The sequence below is a fragment of the Astyanax mexicanus genome, chromosome 15, assembly GCF_023375975.1.
Source record: "Astyanax mexicanus isolate ESR-SI-001 chromosome 15, AstMex3_surface, whole genome shotgun sequence".
NCBI classification, from domain to species: domain Eukaryota; kingdom Metazoa; phylum Chordata; class Actinopteri; order Characiformes; family Acestrorhamphidae; genus Astyanax; species Astyanax mexicanus.
The window spans coordinates 42,322,013-42,341,341 of NC_064422.1; the positions used below are offsets into that span (position 1 = coordinate 42,322,013).

Consider the following 19,329-nt stretch of genomic DNA (forward strand, 5'->3'; position numbering starts at 1 on the left):
ACTGTATTTCTGAACTAAATTAATCTCTGTTTTTACCAACAGATGGGTGTGTTTGTACTGGTTAGTGTTTGTGGATACTGTGGTTTTATAGAATATGTGGATTATGACTATAGTTTACTCCAGTCTGTAGTAAATACCTTTACAACACTGGGATGCAGCTGTCCACCCAATGCTAGCTAGGCTAACAGACTGCAGATCTTAAAGGAGATGGCTAACAGCTAACTAGCGATGCTAACTGTATTTCCGAACTAAATTAATCACAGTTTTTAATAACAGATGGGTGTGTTTGTGCTGGTTAGTGTTTGTAGATCCTGTGGTTTTATAGGATATGTGGATTATGACTATAGTTTACTCCAGTCTGTAGTTAATAATTAACTTACCTTTACAACACTAGAATGCAGCTACTGTGGGTTCAGTGCTAGCTAGGCTAACAGACTGCTGGTGTTAATCTGTTCACCCCTCAGACGCTGAATTTACAATTATTACATGTAGCTGTTGTGCTGTTCGGCGTTTTGAAAGTAAAAACTCTCCAGAAAAAGAACATTTTTTTTGTAGATAAACAGCTAAATTTTACTTAGTCAGCTTCAGACTGAAGCTGCTGGGGGTTTTGGGTAAACTGTGGAACTGGAATCCGGATCAGTGATGTGTTTCATGTATGTTACAGCAGGTTTAGTGTCCAGCTCAAGCTGTGGACTGGAATATGGATCGGTAAGTGGATCGGCCGCGCTTGCCCGATATCCGATTAAATTACGTCAATATCGGCCCCGATACCGATATTGTATCGGATCTGTCCCATCTCTACTTCTCAGCATGCTTGGTGCAATTACACACCCTCACGAAAAACATACAGAACACTAGGTTGTTTAATAATTGTTTTTCTATCATAAACATTAAAAGATGTAATGCATCCAAAAAAGCACATTTTGTAATGTTCTTTGCTATCAGAGCTAGGTATATATATATATATATATATATATATATATATATATATATATATATATATATATATATATATAAATATATATATATATATATATATATATATATACATGTGTATATATATATATATATACTGTATACACACCAAAAGTACGTAGTCAAATGTTTGGACACAGCTTATGTTCTTGCTTGCATTACATCTTTTAAGGTTTATGATGGGAGAAACTATTAAAACAACCTTTATTAATTTAACATTACCTAATAGGAACCATTGTTTTGTGTAAAAAAAAAAATCTGACATCAACTCTCTACCTCAGTAACTGCTCTGATTATGTATGTTCTATATGTTACAGTATGTTACACATCTCTGCACATCACACTTTATGTTTGTCTATTGGCTTGATTAACGTTTATGTTTTAAAGTTTTTGAATGGTTGGGGCTTTTAGGTAAATTAAAAACTTTTATTTAGGCTAAATGTCTGTTTCTACACTGCAATACTAAAACAGTACAGGCTATAAGAATAGAATACAAACAGGATATACATAATTAATGTTAGTTTTAATTATAATAGAACCCATATATATATATATAACATAACATTGAATAAATGTTGAAATGAATTTTGTAGCACTCTTAGCATGTTTTGTGTATGTGTTTAGTATAGTATAGTATAAATATATGGACAGTGGGAGTACAGTAATGTAATATATCTACAGTAGGTTAGATTAGCCTGCAGCTGTGCTACATTATAACAGGCTAAGCCCCGCCCCCACCTTCCTCTGCTGTTTCTCCCAGGCCGGGTCCAGCAGCAGGTCCCGGTCCCACTCGTCCTCCTGCAGCATGTACTCCTCCTGCCCATAGCCGTTACTGTACTGCTCCATCTCGCGCTGCTGATCCGGGACACAGCTCCCTCGCGCGCGCCTCTAACTGCTGTCCCGCGCGCCAGCCGGGGCAATTAATAGTTACCTGCCCCGTCACGTGACGGAGTTTCAACCGGTCACCCAGTGAGGGGGCAGGAGAAGTTTAGCAGAGCCGCAGTAAAGGTCAATCCCCACCCCTACAGAGCACTTACTACATACAACCTGCCAGTGTTCAATCAACTCACTCTCAGTACTGACCTCAACCTGCCATCTTCATAGATTTTCCGGAAAATAAAAATACTGCACTGACTTTGGACTTAATAAAACAAAGTGGACAAACACCAGCAGAAGACATCACTATCCAAACCATCACTGACCATCAGTAAACCCTCGTGAAAAAAAAAAAAACATAATTATATTTAAAACAAATTGAAAAATGGTCTAAGTATGCTTTAAATATACAGATAACATATTTATGTACTTACTTAAAATATATTAAAAATATTATTTCATCAAATGTTTAAAAAGTACCATATGTTTTTTTTAATTATACTAGAAGTGTGCTACATACAAAAGACAGGAACAAGAAGCATATTTGTACTCTAATGTAAATATATTTAACATCAATTCTTTGTACATTTCTAATACCTGGTGTATAATAAATAGTGATACAGTTGTAATACTCATTAATTGTAATATATATATTTTTTTTTTTATTGTAAGCATATTTAAAATATGGGGTTACATACATGAAATAGTATGTTTAAATGTTAAAATAGTTCCATTTTACATATAACACAATTTGGATGGTTTGATATCATCTCTCTCTCTCTCTCTCTCTCTCTCTCTCTCTATATATATATATATATATATATATATATATATATATATATATATATATATATATAAAGACAAGTTAATTAACAATTATTACTCTAATTGGCTGCGGTGTGCCTGTCAACCAGCAGCATAAAGACCTCCAATTAAGAATCTTCTCCATATGAATCACTCAGTTCATTCCCCTCTCTGTGTCAAACCACTAGATTTTCAGGACGCATCGTTGCTAGGAGATGAATAAGGCACTCAAGCTCTCCAGCATATTTTTCACACTTCAGCTCATTCAAAGCTCTCCAGCTCTCCAGTACCGCACCAGCTTCCCAGTGCAGCTCCAGCTTCCCAGTGCAGCTCCAAGGCTCCAGCTCACCTGCGCACCTCCAGCTCACCTCTGCATCACCAGTACATCTCCAGCTTACCTGCACATCTCCAACTCTACAGCTTAACTGTGTATCTCCGGATCTCCAGCTCCAGCTCACCTGTTCTTCTCCAAGGCTTTAGCTCACCTGTGTATGTATCTCTGTTCACCTGAACATCTCCAGCTCAACAGCTCGCCTGTGCATCTCCAGCTTCCCTGCACACCTCCAACTCTCCAGCAGAACTGTGCATCTCTGGATCTCCAGCTCACCTGTGCGTCTCCAGATTTCCAGCTCACTTGTTCATCTCTAGCTCAACAGCTCACCTTTGAATCTCTAACTCAACAGCTCACCTGTGTATCTCTAGTTCCTTAAACATGAACACTGCTCAGCGATATCAAGCTGCCTGTACAAATCTTTCGTTATCATCTCATAATGGGACACAGCCGCTGTTGCCATGGCGTCCCGATGTGGCATCCTGTCATTTCTGGAATATCGTCCACAACAACGTCTTGTCACACGTCTCCATCCTTCTGATTTGCACCTTCTTCTTGTTTTCGTTGGTGGTGAACGTCTACTTGCTGTTGGGACTGGAGCACTCCGAAGCTCTCTCCTGGCAGCCGCGCTACATGCTGCTGAGGAATTTGATTGTAAGCGACCTCCTGCAGACCCTGACTCTTGCTCCATCGATGTTGTACTGTTTGTTTTACCGTCAGACGCTGAGTTTTAGTGGATGGTGCTTGGTCCAGTTCTTTACTGCCACGTTAGCCATCATCACCTCGCTGCTGACGGTCGCCTCCATGGCTCTGGAGCGTTTTGTGTATACGTGCTACGGAATTCATTACCTGGCCATCATGACGAACGGGAGGATGTACCTGTTCCTGGCTTTTAACTGGTTGCTGGCTTTAATGGGAGCAAGCACTTCTACTATCCTGGTTCTGACGGGAGGAGCAACATTCGGTCACGTCATCTCCGGGTTTGTGTGCGAGCCGGAAGTCATACAGGCTCATATTCGCTGTTCTCTGCATTTTGAAACCTTTAACAAAGCTTTTGTCGGGTGTCTGCTCATCTTCTGTCTGCTGGTTTTCACTTTTTCCTACGGTCGGATGTACCAGGAGGCCAGGCACGTCCAGGAACCTTTTCAGGAGGACAATATTCGTGCCCGGGGCACCGTGGCTTTTTACCTTGGCATCTTTTTCCTGCAGTTGTTTCCAAGTACGATAAAATTCATCACATTCTTTGACAAGGACATGGACAGCCACTTGATGATGGCAGTAGTAGTGCTGCTACCACCCTGCGTGAACCCTCTGGCGTACGGAATCAGAAACGTGGAGGTGCGCCAGGCTTTGGAGCGCCTTTGGGGGCTCAGAAAACTTAAAGAAAAATTCTTTAATTAACATTTTTAATATGCATCAATTAGGGCTAGGGCTGGAAGATAATCCAATAATTGTATGTCCAGATATAATATATCAAACAGCAGAACTTAAGCTGAACTCTTTATTAATTTATTAGAGATCAATCCAGCTGTTCGATATTCTGATATTCTGACCCCAATATCTAAGGACTCGAGTGAACTATAGCCATAATCTACATATGTACTATATAAAACCACAGAACCAACTAGTTACTTTTTAAAGGGACATTACACTGCTTTTTTATATGTTAGAATACTGTTGATATATGGGCTATTAAAAAACATTCCACAAACTTACACATGTTTACATTAAGCGTTTACCACACATTAGTGTTAGCTTTGTGCAAAATGGCAAAACATCTGCTGACTAGCCACAGTAGGTACAGATCCCTCCCTCAGACAAAGTCTACTGGCTAGTCCTGCTGTGTACTGTCTGTGGTTCTCAAACAGCAGAGCAAAATCGATTTTTTTTCAAATGATCTAGTGGGTGGGGCTCTGGTTGGTGTTAATGGAGGAGGGGTGGAGCCAGAGTGGTTCTATGCAGGTTTATTTATTGTGACAGATTTTTTGGTGATTGGAGTGTATATAGGGGCAGTTGAGGCCCAAGTGTAAATACAAAAAGTCACTTCTGATAATATGTTCACTTTAAGACATGTTTGAGTAGCCTTGAAGCATGTACGTAGCATGAAACGTAGCGCGAATGCATATAAGCAACATCTGTCTGCATATAGAGATGCTGTTAGTGCTGCTAAGACAACCTACTTTTCTGACCTCATTAACAGTCAGCATAGAACAAACTCTCGGCACCTCTTCTCAACAGTTGATAAGCTATTTAAAAATAGCAAATATTCATAGATCCCTGATCTCTGCTTCTTCTGGACCCCCCTCTCACTCCTCTCATACTACCAACCTCTCTCATTTTAACATTTCTTCCGCCTCTCTTGCTGCCTTTAACAGTATTGACTCTTCCTTTATCGCTAATATTGTAATGTCTTCTAAGACCACAACCTGTGCTCTAGATCCACTCCCCACCAACTTAACTAAAGCCTGCGTACCTGCCTTGCTCCCCCACCTCACTGTTCTCATCAATCAATCACTTCTCCTTGGTCAGGTTCCATCTGTTTACAAAACGGCTGCAGTCACTCCTAGGCTGTATTCGGAATGGCATACTACATACTACTCGCGTACTAAATCTGCATAAAGCTAGTATGCAGTACGCAGTGTGTGACCAAACTGAGGATCTGTAGTGCACTACAGGTACCCGGATGGTGTACTACTCCGCTCCGATTTCGCAGTGTGCATGGGGAGCTATCTTCGCGGTGTACTGCATCCCAACATGCATTGCAACTGGCTTCTCCAGCTCACTTCAGAAAAAAACAAGATGGAGGCGAGTGCGAGAGATTTTTAAATTTGATAAATATATATATTTTTAAATTAAGGGAATTATTTTGGAAAGTATTGGCTCACCTCTGTCGAGCCCCCTCCGCTGCCGCGGCCGAGCGCTGTCCGCCGCCGGGACGCTGCCGCGGCCGCGCGTTCTCCGCGGCGGGGACCCACCGCTGCCGCGACCGAGCGCTTTCCGCGGCCGGGACCCTCCGCTGCCGCGACCGAGCGCTTTCCGCGGCCGGGACCCTCCGCTGCCGCGACCGAGCGCTTTCCGCGGCCGGGACAGCGGAGGGTCTCGACAGCGGTGAGCCATTACTTTCCTTGATGCAGTAAATTATTCCCTGAGTTTTAATAAATTATTCTGTTACTTTAATAAAAAATTCCCTCAGTTTTAATAAATCGTTCTCTTTATTTAATAAATAATTACCTTTGTTTAATAAATCGTTCTGTTGATTTAATAAATAATTCCCTGTGTTTAAATACATATTTTTCTTTTAAATAAGGGAATTATTTGAATACAAATTAATAAAATTGTTTGATTTGTGTTGAGATTGTGTAAATATGAATGAGAGTTTGTTTAAATGTTTTCTTCTTGTTGGTACTTACATAGATGAAAATAGTAATCTACTAAAATAAATAGAAAAACATATTTAAATATAACTGGAACATACTTGGGTTGTGGGGGCTGCTGCTAATTGGTTGTTAGAATTGGGTTAGCTGCTAAACTCTAAAATAAAAGCAGCAATTGCTGTTCTGGACAGTATGCAGATCTCATTAGTTTTAATAATGAAAAGGTAGGACATTTTTCATGTTCTTTCTGTTTACAACTCACTCTAAGGAATTCGGAGCACTACAGAGCACTGATTGGTGTGTCAGGGACCGTGTAGGGTACTACAATCAAAAGTGTTGCAGTACCGAATACTACATACTGGGCAGTGTGTAGTATGCAGTACATACTAGTGCAGTATGCAGTACGCAGTATAGTAGTATGCCATTCCGAATACAGCCCTATACTAAAGAAACCTGGTCTTGACCCTTCTGACCTCAACAACTATCGCCCTATTTCCAATCTCCCCTTCCTGTCTAAAGTCCTTGAAAGAACTGTGGCCTGCCAATTGCAACATTATCTTGAATCACAAAACCTATTTGAACCCTTTCAATCTGGTTTCCGACCCTTCCACAGTACTGAAACGGCATTGGTCAAGGTTACTAACGATTTACTGGTAGAAAAAAAAAAATTAATAACAAAAAATATTTAATCTCGATATAGACCACTGAAGTTGTGCGTCATTCTGTAGTCCTCATATAGCTTCCGTGTCTAAGCGTTTTTTTTCCTAATGAGGAAAATGAATAGGGTTTTCAAAAACCCGCCTCTATTACATTCTGTGGAAAATAAATCTGTTCAGACCCCTGTATGTTTATTCTGTGTACATTTTACTCCTGAACATCACTGGATCCTCTGAATTACCAGATCATTTAAGAGTCGTAATAAGAAAAATACTAAATTTAAGCTAATGCTACAGCACTGCAGTGAACTGACCTCCCAGCGCAGCTGCAAAGATCAGCAGGGGACTCTTTTCGGCGCAACACCAGCGAAAACTCCGGCCGTAACTATACAACGTATTAAACACAGCTGATCCAACTAATGAACTACCTGCCCTTACTGAGGAGAGCTGAGAGTGATACAGCATAAAATCACTAAAACAGGTCAGTGATACTCCAGAACCAGCTGTAACACGTTTTAACATTTACCCTCTTTATCATGCAGTAAAATAAATAGGTGTTTCTGGTTGGTTGTTGCCTCAGTGAGGGCAGGTAGTTAGTTGATTAGTTGATTAGTTAGTTGTTAGTTGATTATTTGGGTCAGGTGTATAATTAGTATAAACCAGAGGTCACTAATAGCTGGACCGTGGTCCGGACCCAGACGTTGTCCAATCCGGACCCAAACCGATAAACTACAGAGAAGGATTTAATTCTGACCGTGTTCATTTAAAGCGGCTTTTATGGTTTACGTGCTTTACAGCGCAGTAAACTCACAGACCAATCACGTGTGCTGTAAGATCACCAAACGCTGTCCTCTGCCAATCAGATCTGTGCAGATGAGAGAGTGCGGAGCCACATAGGCGAAGCAGGCGGTGAGAAGTCGGAGAGTAAAGCGAGAAAAGATGAGAATACAGATGGTGCGCACCAGAAAAAGAAATTAAAATACTACCTTTATAAAACATACTAACAGTAATGTAACCGAGCGGTGTTACTTGGAGGAATTAAAGAGAAACAACCGAGACAAGAGTGCAAAATATTCCACTTTACTCCACCTGATCAGAACTCCTCAGCAAGACAAAAAAAAAAACATCAACACTAAGGCAGCCCCCATGGGACAAAAAGCATTGGCAACTTTCCCCATCAGTTTTACACACAACATAATAAAGTCTGATACAGTAATAATATTAAATAAAATAAAACTGCTTAAAAAAGCTGAGATTTTGGCCAAGTTCAGCAAACATTTCTCCATATATTGTATGATTTGTCATTCATGTAATTATCATGACAGGCAGGCCTATATCTAATATAAATAAAATTAAATAGAATAAATACAGCATTTTGAAACAAAGTTAACATACAGATTCACATTAATAGACTCGATAAGTTAAATTATTCAGGGTGTTTCCATTTATTTTATGATAGCGGTCCAGACCTTGGCCTGTCGAAATTTTCTCTAACTGGACAGTACTGAATTCTAATTAAATACCCCTGGTATAAACTATTGACCGTAGTTAAATGCTAAACCTGCAGAGAAGCGCTGCTGAACTGAGAGCCACGTTCTCTTATTATCTGCCCTTTAAAGCTCTAGCACAGATTACACTGCTCAACATTACTGGAAGAGTTTTCAGCTGTTTAAAGGTCATTCTCCATTTGGAGGGGGAAACCATGTCACAAAGGTTGGAGGGTTAAAAAAAAATCCTAAAATTTTCAAGAGTCCTAAAATTTCAAGTCAGTAAATACATTTCCACAGTTAACCTAAGATTAAAACCACATTTTCCTTATGATTTCTTTGATATTTCAAAGGCTCTTTACATATGTAAAATAGCTCATCACATAACCAATTTTCATCAATTGAGCAAACATTTTTAGTGTAAAGAAATATTTTAAAAGGTTTAACTTTTAAGATTTCATAAAACAGATGCATGATTAACATCATACTACATTTTAAAAAATTGTCGCAAAGATTTTTTATTTTATTTTGGACACTAGTGTTATCAGGACTCTTATATTATATTTTATCATAGATATTGGCCGTTTCTCAATCTGCGATCTTGTCTGTACTTGTGTTCTTGTGGACTCGGGAAACGTCATCAGTCGCAGCCCAAGTACTGTTCCAATTCAGAAGATCACAGTTAGCCAAGTACACAACTAATACCCGGATGTGTTCTTGCTCCTCCCACTTTATCGAGGATGCATGGAAGGTGACTTGTGTGAACTTCTTACAGCCCGATAACCCAGAATGCACCTCGCAGCAGTATCAGCGCAATGCAGGAGGAGAAGGTACATAACTGTAAGCACCTGTATGCTTTCAAAACAGCACTGCTGTGTGCTAAAACAATGTTTTAAGTTATTTTTAGACGAGAATGTAGGGGTTTAGACTTCAGATATGTGGTTTATTTGTTAAGAAAGCGGCTAGGTGAAAATGTGCTCCTATGTTTTCGTAACAACGCTTTCTACTCCTCTAAGAGGGTGACGTCATCAAGTACACAGCTGTTCCAATTACAGAACAACCGTCCCGCTTCCTCCCGTTCTCGGGAGGCCGCACTCGCGATCCGAACTTCCCAAGTCCGTTCTTCACAAGTACGGGAGTCCAGACTTGTGTACTTGTGTATTGAGAAACGGCCATTGTTAAACATAGCTCTGTTTAACTGTTTCCTGGATCACGGTTCATCAAAGAAAAAGCATCTCAAGGCATTAAATAGTGAGACTATACTTGCTAATTTGATTTTATTAATTTGATTATCATTCTTTTTATCAGGTAGCACATAACTTCTTTGTGTCACTGGTGTTATGCACTTTAATTGATAAAAAAAATGTTTTTTTTTTAAATCAAATATATTGCCATATGTGTTGTCTTATTTCATAGATTTTAAGTAGTTATACATGGTCTCTTGACTGCTAATGAGGCAGGCTTTTTTACAAAATCCTTCATTTTACCTAAAATGTCACTGGGGTCACAGTCACTGGTGTTACAGATGTGTTATCATGTGGTGTTTGTCCTTTTTCGTGATTTTTTTAAAATAAAAGTATCCTGCTTGAAATGTTAGAATTATTCATTCTTATATTTTTTAATAGTATGAGAAGATGCCTTTAAGTATAAACAAAGATCGCTTTATTTTTGTTGTATATTTTCAGCGCGTGTGTATAAACATACATTGGTAACATGTTAAGTTAAATGGATTTTTTTTTATCACATTCAGCCACATTGTAATTTCAATTAAAAATAAATAAATTGATGATAAAATAAATTCTTCAAGATGGGATAACACCAGTGACAAATTGACTAAATTGTATGCGTTTTATGTTAAAACATATTAAAATCTATTTGGAATTAAGCTCTCCATTTAGCATATTTGGTACGTCGAGTTGTGTAATAGACATTTTAATGTTGTTTGTTTTTGGGACAAATTAATTTGATATTTTTTTTAATGTATCCACTTGAATTTCCACTCCAAATGGAGAATGACCATTAAAAATACTTAAATGATCATTAGTACAGGGTTCTGAACATATTTATTTACCACAGAATGTGACAGAGGAAGTTTTTGAAAAGCCCATTCAAATTCCCCATTCACATAAACCACTTAGAAACGGAACCCCAAATATGGGCATAAACAACATGGTGCCAACTACAAAATGATGACACAACTTTTTTTTTTCTTTTTTTAGTAACAAACGACAATATTCAAAACTTACATCAACATGTACAAAAATATACCTTTCAATAACATCTCACCTCCCCAAACATCACACAACTATATGCACATTAATACATTAATATTGGCATGTTTAATAACTAAGGAGAGAGAGCTAATCTAACAGAGAAAGGTGATAGGAGAGCTTTCTTGCATGGGGTCTATCGATTTTCTGCAAGGAGAGCCTCAAAAGCTATAATTCCTGTATAAATATTGACCATAAAGGTTTATACTTTTCATGTTTACATTTATGTATATAGTATTTTACCAATATAATCATATTATTAACAAGATATTCATTTTTTTTTGTTTTCTTAGAAATGTATCCATATAAAATAAAATGAGAGGATAAGGGGTCTATGTTCATGTGCAGAGATTCCCATAACGTTTTTATAGGTTGACAGGAAAAAAAGGGGTTCTGTTTTTTTGGGGTTCATTACATATATAACAATTATCGCAGTCAATTTTAAATCTCTGTTTTTTAAACTTGTTTAATGGATATATATCATGTAGAGTTTTAAAATGTATTTCTTTACATTTTGGTGGGAGAGCAAATTTTAGAAATTTTGTTAGTAATTTTCCATGGTCTTTCTTTTCATAATTTTCCATGAATTTTCTTCTTGTCATACCCGGATGCACTTGTTTCGTTAAGTATTGTCTTAAGAAACTGTTGTTACATTTTTGGTCAGTGGTCTATTCTTCAAATACAGTATATGAGCGATTTTTGAGTACAATTATGATTTTTAGTTCTCATGTAACAGCTTCAGTTTCTTTTTTTTTTGTAAACCGATTTCTAGACAGCACCATTTAAAGTGATGTGCAAGCTAGCTATTGTTTCTTTAAAAAATAATAATAATAATTCATTTTATTTTATTTTTCTTATTTTTATCAAATAGTAAGTAAACCCCTTCAACAAAACCTGCAGCTTTATTGTTAAACACGGTGCAAAAATAACTTCTTTGTATGTTAGTAATGGAAAAGTGTAAAATATGATTTAATTATCTAAATTAAATATCGAATTATCTCATTTCAAGGCAATGAATCTTATTTTTTTCTCTGATAAGATTTTTTTGTTGTGTAAGTCAGTGTGTCTCAATTCAGGGGCTGAGAAATGAGCCAGAAATTTTTGATTCTAGTTTTGCTTCAGACCCCAAAATACCAAATTAATAAATATAATAATATAATAATAAATATTTTAAATGGGAATGGGTGGAACTGCTTATAAACAAATAAAAGGGTGTTTAAAATGAAGTTGGAAAAAAGAGAATAAATTATTATTTAGTTTATAAATATATATATATATATAAACTACACAATACTTATAAATAAACTAAATAATACATTAATACATACACACACACACATATATATATATATATATATATATATATATATATATATTATTTAGTTTATTTAAATAAATATATAAGTATTTATATATCTATAAACTACATTATACTACATATACTACATAATACAGCCGACTCCTCTGCTGACTCCGCCCTTTTCGTGCTGAAATAAGCCGGCGCGCAATGAATCTTGGGATAATGTAGGCTGTGAAGGATACACCCGGTGCATCCTTCGTTTCCGAGGAAAAGAAGGCTGCATTCGTCGGCCGCATTCGAAGGAGTCTTTGAAATGGGACAGCCTACGTAATCAGCCTTCAAATGTGTCCTTCGAAGGATGCAGACCCTGAATTGGGACACAGCTAGTGTAAGATTAATTTGCGAATTTTAAGAATAAGGATCTTAGTCAGTCTTACTTAGAATTTGTTCTGCACTGAAAAAATGTTTTGCACTGTTCAAAGCACTATACATTCAGTTAAATCTTAAACTAACCATTTAAATTAATGTTCTGCTGAGTGAGTGAACTTGTGTACACAGCTAAAGTTAATCTACAGTTCATTTAGGTTTAGCGTCAGGAAGCTGCAGAAATCTGGCTCAAGAATTTCTCACCGTCTGCGGCCGAAATATAGACCGTTTCAAATGAATATTCATGAGCGTAGGAAGTGACGTAGCTGTTCCTAGGACACTTCTGTTTAGCGGTAAACAGCGTTCAAAACAGTGGATGTAATTTAATTTAAACCCTCCCTTACACACTGTTCCACAGCCACAAGAACTGCTGCAACATGACTGCAAACTTCACCTAATCTGAGAGCCACAAACACTGAAAATCAGGTCATTACAGGTTTAACATTTAAACTATGGAGGACCAAAAATGACATAAGTATAAATAAATAAATATATAAACAAATAAATGAATAAATAAATAAATAAATGTTGAAATAAATATATTAATAAATGCACATATAAATGAATAAATAAATAAATATGTAAATAAATAAACACATGCATAAATAATTGTATAGGTAAATAAATACATTAATAATTACATTGTTTATTTATATATTTATTTATTTATTTATTCCTTTATATGTGCATTTATTTATTTCAACATTTATTTATTCATTCATGTATTTTAACATTTCTACATTTATTCTTTTCCACATATCTATTCATTTATTTATTTACCTATACAATTATTTATACGTGTATTTATTGATTTATATATTTATTAATTTATTTAATAATTTATTTCTACATTTATATGTGCATGTATTTATTTATACTTATGTCATTTTTGGTCCTCCACTGTAAACACGCCTGCTTTTGTTTTTCACACTGCTAACCTGCCTGCAGTTACAGTGTCCGCTCACAACTCCTCCCTCCTTCTTATCTATAAATCATGCAGAGTACGTGCTGGATAGAATTTGACTTGCCCCAACCTCACCATACACTATAGTGATGCTTCTCTACTACAGGGACAAATATTCCCAACTTTTTCACTGAGAAACTAATAATATGCGTCCAAACTGCGGTGCCCTTTCACTGCCTTCGTTTCAACAAGGTAGTGATTCACATCTGGGAAGGTCACCTCTGTCAAGCGTTTTAAATCAGAGGAAAAAAAACTTCCCTCTTAAATCCTTATCAAAATGATCAGGAGAAGAGGTTTGATCACTAATTACTTATTTCTGACTATAGCGTGTTTGCTCTGTGTTCGGGAGATTTGCGAAATATGCGCTCGTCATTTTGACAGCTGAATATTTGAAAATAGCGCCACCGGAAGCGTCGAAGGAACAGACATGCGCAGTAGCTTTGTTATTGTTTTCCTCATTGAAACGGTCTATAAAGACAAGAGCGGAAAAGTACTCAAAATCATGTTCAGAGAACAAGAAGCTCATTCACCGGGCCGTACTGAACTCTGAACGCCGTAACCGAGGAGAGGATAATGAGAGGGGATTTGTGGTATGATCGTAAATCTGGGGAAAAAACTCACATTTCTGAATGTGTTTTTATTATCTTTGTAAATGTGCGATGTATATACTGTTGTTTGTTGATGGGAAGTGATTGGGGTATTTTAAGAAGCTATGATTCTTGATGACATCCATTATCATCATCACATTACATCACATCAACATCTCTAGTGTAAATAATAGCATCTGTATCACGCAAAGACCTATGACTGAAAGGGTGCGAATTAGGGGTGGGCAATATTATATCGTATACAATATATCGTGACACAGAAATATCATGATATTAAAAATCCATATCGTGATAACAGGGCTGTTCTGTATTAAAAGTAGTCTATTATTTACTGTGAAGCTTTAGGTGTATTTATTGTATAATTGTTTTAGTTTGCAGTTTATATTCATGCACTAAATATTCTGCAGTATTATTTGCTGCATTATATTATTTTATGCTATATTATTTATTTTGCCACATTATGTTTATTCTGTTATACTATTATACTATATTCCTGAAATGAATGAATTATTTTAGTTTTCCTATATCGCCAAGTATATCGTTATCTCAAAAATACCCTGAAATATCGTGATATTATTTTAGAGCCATATCGCTCACCCCTAGTGCAAATTATACATTATACAATGTCAAGTATTTCTTTGGGGTGTAAATGGAAACCAGTACAGCGCATCCTTACAGTGTCTCGCTTTCTTACTGTAATGTCTACGTCTACAGCACGTAAAAGATAAACGCATTACATCAGCTAATGTAGCACTTATATACCACGCGATAACCTTTATACTCATAAATTATATATTTTACAGCAAAAGTTAAGCACAGTTAATCCTGCAAAAACACACACACACACAATGCTATTGGCTGCTATCTTTTATCAGCTTTCTCAACATTACATTTTAATTCATATTCTACAGGATCTTACGGAGCCCCTCAAGGAACGTGGTGTATATATATATTTTTTTTACGTAAAAAGTAGGGGTGTGACGAGATTAAAACGTGACGCGGGGCAAAAAAACAGTTAAATGTGGACTTTTTAAGAGGGATCTGGCAACCCAGTAGCGATAGCGATAGAGTATGATGGCTGAGCAGTGAGAGCAGCTCTCAGCAGAAGAGGAAAATTCAGGTATTTGTATAGACGATGCTTCTGCTACTTTTAAGTTGTATGTCTGGCTGCATTTTGGCTCCAGTGGAAACAATAAACGGTAACAGAGTGACCAACAAGACACAAACCATATATAAATACTGTAAGTAAATCCTACACGTGACTGTTTCATAGACAGCTGTACTAATCCCTTAGCTCTGTACTGTATTTAAAAACATGTTCTGTCTCTGTCTGCACTTCAAGCATAGTCTTAATATGACTGGTTGTGGTTATGCATAGTTAAAAAAGAGATTTCGGAGAGAAAAAAAACACAAACCATAGGCTTAATATGACTGGATATGGATTGCACTTATTGTTTGCACTATATAAGACCTAGAAAAGTTTTATTTTTATTTTTTATTCTTATTTCTTATAGAATTAATGTGTGAGAGAAACCAGTCTGTTAAGTTATATGATTGTCAAATAAAACTCTAGTTTTCAAGCCATTTTTCATTTTTGACATTTTCTTTTAAATTTTATTTTTAAATCTTGTCTCGTCTCGTCTCGTCACACCCCTAGTAAAAAGTGTTGAGCACCATATAGTAAGTGGTGAGCAACGCATACTAAGTGGTGAGCACCACATACTAAGTGGTGAGCACCGCTTAATAAGTGGTGAGCACCACATACTAAGTGTTGAGCACCACATACTAAGTATATTTACTTGTCTGTACCTGACTTCACAGACTGCTACGTTGTGTTGTGCACATGCTCTGTAATCCTCCACCCAGTTATCAAAATCATATTTATTTAGCTGCCATTTGTGATCAAAAGTGGGCTGCTTTTGCAAAGATCTAGCTAGCTAACCTAATGCTAGCGAAGTTAGCTTAGCTTTAAGGCTTTCAATGCTCTCTGTACAATATATGGTAGACTTGGGTGAAAGTAGCCGCTGTGTTGGTTGTGTGTGTGTGTCTGTGTGTGTGTGTGTGTGTGTGTGTGTGTGTCCAAAAGCTTTTTCTGTGCACATCTAACAAGAGTTAGCTGGCTTTTGTTAGCTCTGGGCTTAAAGCTACTTTTGGCTACCTAACTAAAACATTTTCCACTTAAATAAGAAGTTAACATTAGCTTACCTAGCTAAAGAGTGCTACGCTATGCAGAGTCTATGTATATATGTCTGTTATTATCAGTACAGTGATGGCGGCGCTCGGAGCTGAAGCTAGCATTACGCAGAGGTGGAAAAAGTACTGAAAAATTGTAATTAAGTAAAAGTACCTTTACTTTGCTGAAATTCTACTCAAGTAAAAGTAAAAGTACCCATCTAAAATTCTACTCGAGTAAAAGTAAAAAGTACTCAATTTAAACTGTACTTTGAGTGAAAGTTAGATAGTTACTTTTAATTATTTGATGTAAAAAAGTAAAAACAAATCATAAATTAAATTGTTTTTAATGAACTTTTATCCCACATAATAATTTGAACCTTTCAGGCAGTATTTGTTCAGACCACCCCATAAAACAAGAGGCATAGGTTTCTATGATCCATTTTTTTTTTCTTTACTATTAAAAAGTTAGGGTCATATATGTGACTATAAACTGTAATTTTATAGTTTTACAGTTCATTGTTTTATTTTAACTTGCCATTGCTATGCTTTAACTGCTATTTACATGTTTAACATTTAAGCAGATTGTTTAATGATAAAAGTTGTCATGATGAGCACAGAATTGCAGACACGTGCAGATACTGATAAAAAATATATGTTTATTATAAAAATAAACAGATGTAATACGTGGTTGATACAGAAAACAGTTGATCACGAGGAACCAGAGCAATGTAGACAAAACCATACCATAAACAAGAGACAGTCCAGAGTTCATACACGAGAGATCCAATGTCAGAGGTAATCCAAGAGGCAGTAGTGAAAACACAGTCCAGGTAATACACAAGCAATCCAATATCAGAGGCAAAGGCAATAATCGGCGTCGAGAAAACAAAGGCAAGGTCATACACAAGATAAACTGAGACAAGAGATATAGAACGCTTTGTAAAGAGGAGAACCTACATTACGCGGCGTGGGTGTTTGTTTGGAGTGCTCTTTTATAGTGCCAGTAATCAGTATTCAGGATTTCCTGGAGGAAGCAGGTGAGGTGTCACGTGATCAGGTGAGTGCGTGATGTCAGCGGGTGGTGCATTCTGGGTAATGTAGTTGTTGACTTGAGAACCTCCGTTAGAGCTGGGTGTGGAAGGGACAGAGGAGCTAACAGCACCAGAAGTGACAAAAGTACTTACACCACATGCTTTCACAGGTTTGATGTGGAAGTTTTTAAAGCTGACAGCTCTGTCCGGTGGGGCACAGACAATTGTTTTTTTTTCCAACAGCATTTTATTTTTTACTCAGTAATTGGGGGTTTTCCAATGTAGCAAAGTAAATTACTTGTGTCAAAATGCACTTGAGTAAAAGTAAAATTTTAAAAACTACTTTAAAAATTACAAATTACTCATAAAATCTACTTAATTACAGTAACTTGATTAAATGTAATGAATTACTTTTTCTACCTCTGGCATTCACACTTTTAAAGTTATTAATGTCGTGTTTAAAATGTCACTGTGTGTGTTTTTATAGGGCAGGGCAGTTTTAACCAACACGTCCAATCTCATCACATCCTGCCTCCAATTAGCTCTTAGAAAAATTATTAGCCTAGAGGTTCACATACCCCCCCCCCTCAATGTGAATGTTAACGTGTTGTGTTCAATAAAACATGCAAACATACAGTCTTTTATGTGGTATTAGTTTAAGCAGACTGTGTTTGTCTATTGCTGTGACTCAGATGAAGATCAGAACACATTTAATTACCAATTTATGCAGCAAAGGGTTCACATATTTTTTTACAATATACTTTAAGTGTATTGAATCTAAATCTAAGTCATAGACTATGTATAGCTGGACAGAGCATCATCTCTCAAAAGTGAAGCCACCACAGGTCGGGCACCCCCTGCTGTTCGGTTTCAGAAAGCTGTGTAACTCCACCCATTCCCATAGGTTTCAATGACAAAACAGACAACTTTCAATCACGTTTTTGTTCTAATATACTGTAATTCTACCTCCATTATTTAAATGTAGCAGCTAGTGTAACCTCTACTTATATTGTTAAATTTTTATATCCCCACAGAATTCGTTTTTTAAAACGTTATTAAGTTCTATTCAAAAAAGATGTGGTTATTGTAAAAGGGCTGGTTATGGGCGGGAACAATAACAGACCGTCAGCTCCGCCCCGCTCCGCTCTGCAGCCTGTGACCTCGAGGCAGCCCTCAGGGGCGGGGTTATTTAAATGAGTAGGCTGCTCTCCACAGTCTTTTTCCCTCCTCTGGTCTCTACTGCACAGACTTGGGTATCGGGATCGCCAACATGGCAGAAGATTTTGGCTTCATTTTCATTGAATGAATGGGAACAGCGATGTGGCGTACATCTTTTTTTACAGTCTCTGATCTAAGTCTACTTTTGCAGTACGAAAAAAAGCGTGTGCACTGCACAGACGGCACAGTTCTAAGAAGGAATTATAAGATAATAAGCTCATTGGGAATCAGTCTATTTTTGTGAATTGAACACATTTGATACGTGACAGCACCTACTGGATTAAATTATACAATTCCAGGATTTATAATGGTTCAATCTAAGGGTTTATAATGACTTTATTATGACTGTATATTAGTAAAGTAGCAAAACTCTATGACCCAGACCAGCTACCAGCTGTTTTCTTTATAATAAAGCGAAAACTTTATTACTGCACTTTCCAAACGTCTCAGCCACCATTGGCAAGACCAAAGAGCTATTAAAGGACGTCAGGGACGAGACTGTGGACCGGCACACAGCTGGAATCACTACAAATACTTATTTTACAAATACAGATTTTTATTTGATTAGGATTTCACTCAAAATCGTAAAAGTTTGTGACTTTAATGTGACAAATGTGAGAAAAAAAGTTCAAGGGGTATGAATACTTTTGCGAGCCACTGTAATAAAAAAATGGTCAAATAAAGAATCAGTATATCTCTTTTAGACATAAATGATGATCTCCAGTGATGGAAGAATGGAAAAATGGAAGAATGCTGTTTTCTGTCTGTAATGCACAGAAAATAAACCTAAAACTCTAACATTCTTCTAAAAATCTATATAGCAAATAAATCCAA

The 19,329-nt window shown here is 36.9% G+C and overlaps 2 protein-coding genes across 4 annotated transcripts in view; one reads left to right on the plus strand and one right to left on the minus strand.

Annotated features, from left to right (window-relative positions):
• Positions 1-1,908, minus strand: part of LOC107197345 (alpha-actinin-2-like) — a 64,055-nt gene extending 62,147 nt beyond the window's left edge. Inside the window, exon 1 of one of the 3 annotated variants that reach the window (XM_049464551.1) lies at positions 1,714-1,908. In XM_049464551.1, coding sequence (XP_049320508.1) covers positions 1,714-1,821 — 108 coding nt within the window. In that variant the 5' untranslated portion in view covers positions 1,822-1,908. Of the gene's footprint in view, positions 1-380; positions 596-1,713 lie in introns of those variants that run through there. The other 2 variants (XM_049464552.1, XM_049464553.1) reach the window with 2 other exon arrangements.
• Positions 1,909-3,294: 1,386 nt separating this feature from the next.
• Positions 3,295-4,412, plus strand: LOC125781188 (olfactory receptor 4Q2-like). The gene has a single exon (XM_049464573.1). It carries the CDS (start codon positions 3,368-3,370, stop codon positions 4,385-4,387), a length of 1,020 nt encoding a protein of 339 aa, XP_049320530.1. The 5' UTR covers positions 3,295-3,367; the 3' UTR covers positions 4,388-4,412.
• The last annotated feature ends 14,917 nt before the right edge of the window (positions 4,413-19,329 follow it).

Bases quoted from the DNA above. Each gene is read 5' to 3' on its own strand.
- LOC125781188 (XM_049464573.1), top strand. From the start codon at position 3,368: ATGAACACTGCTCAGCGATATCAAGCTGCCTGTACAAATCTTTCGTTA.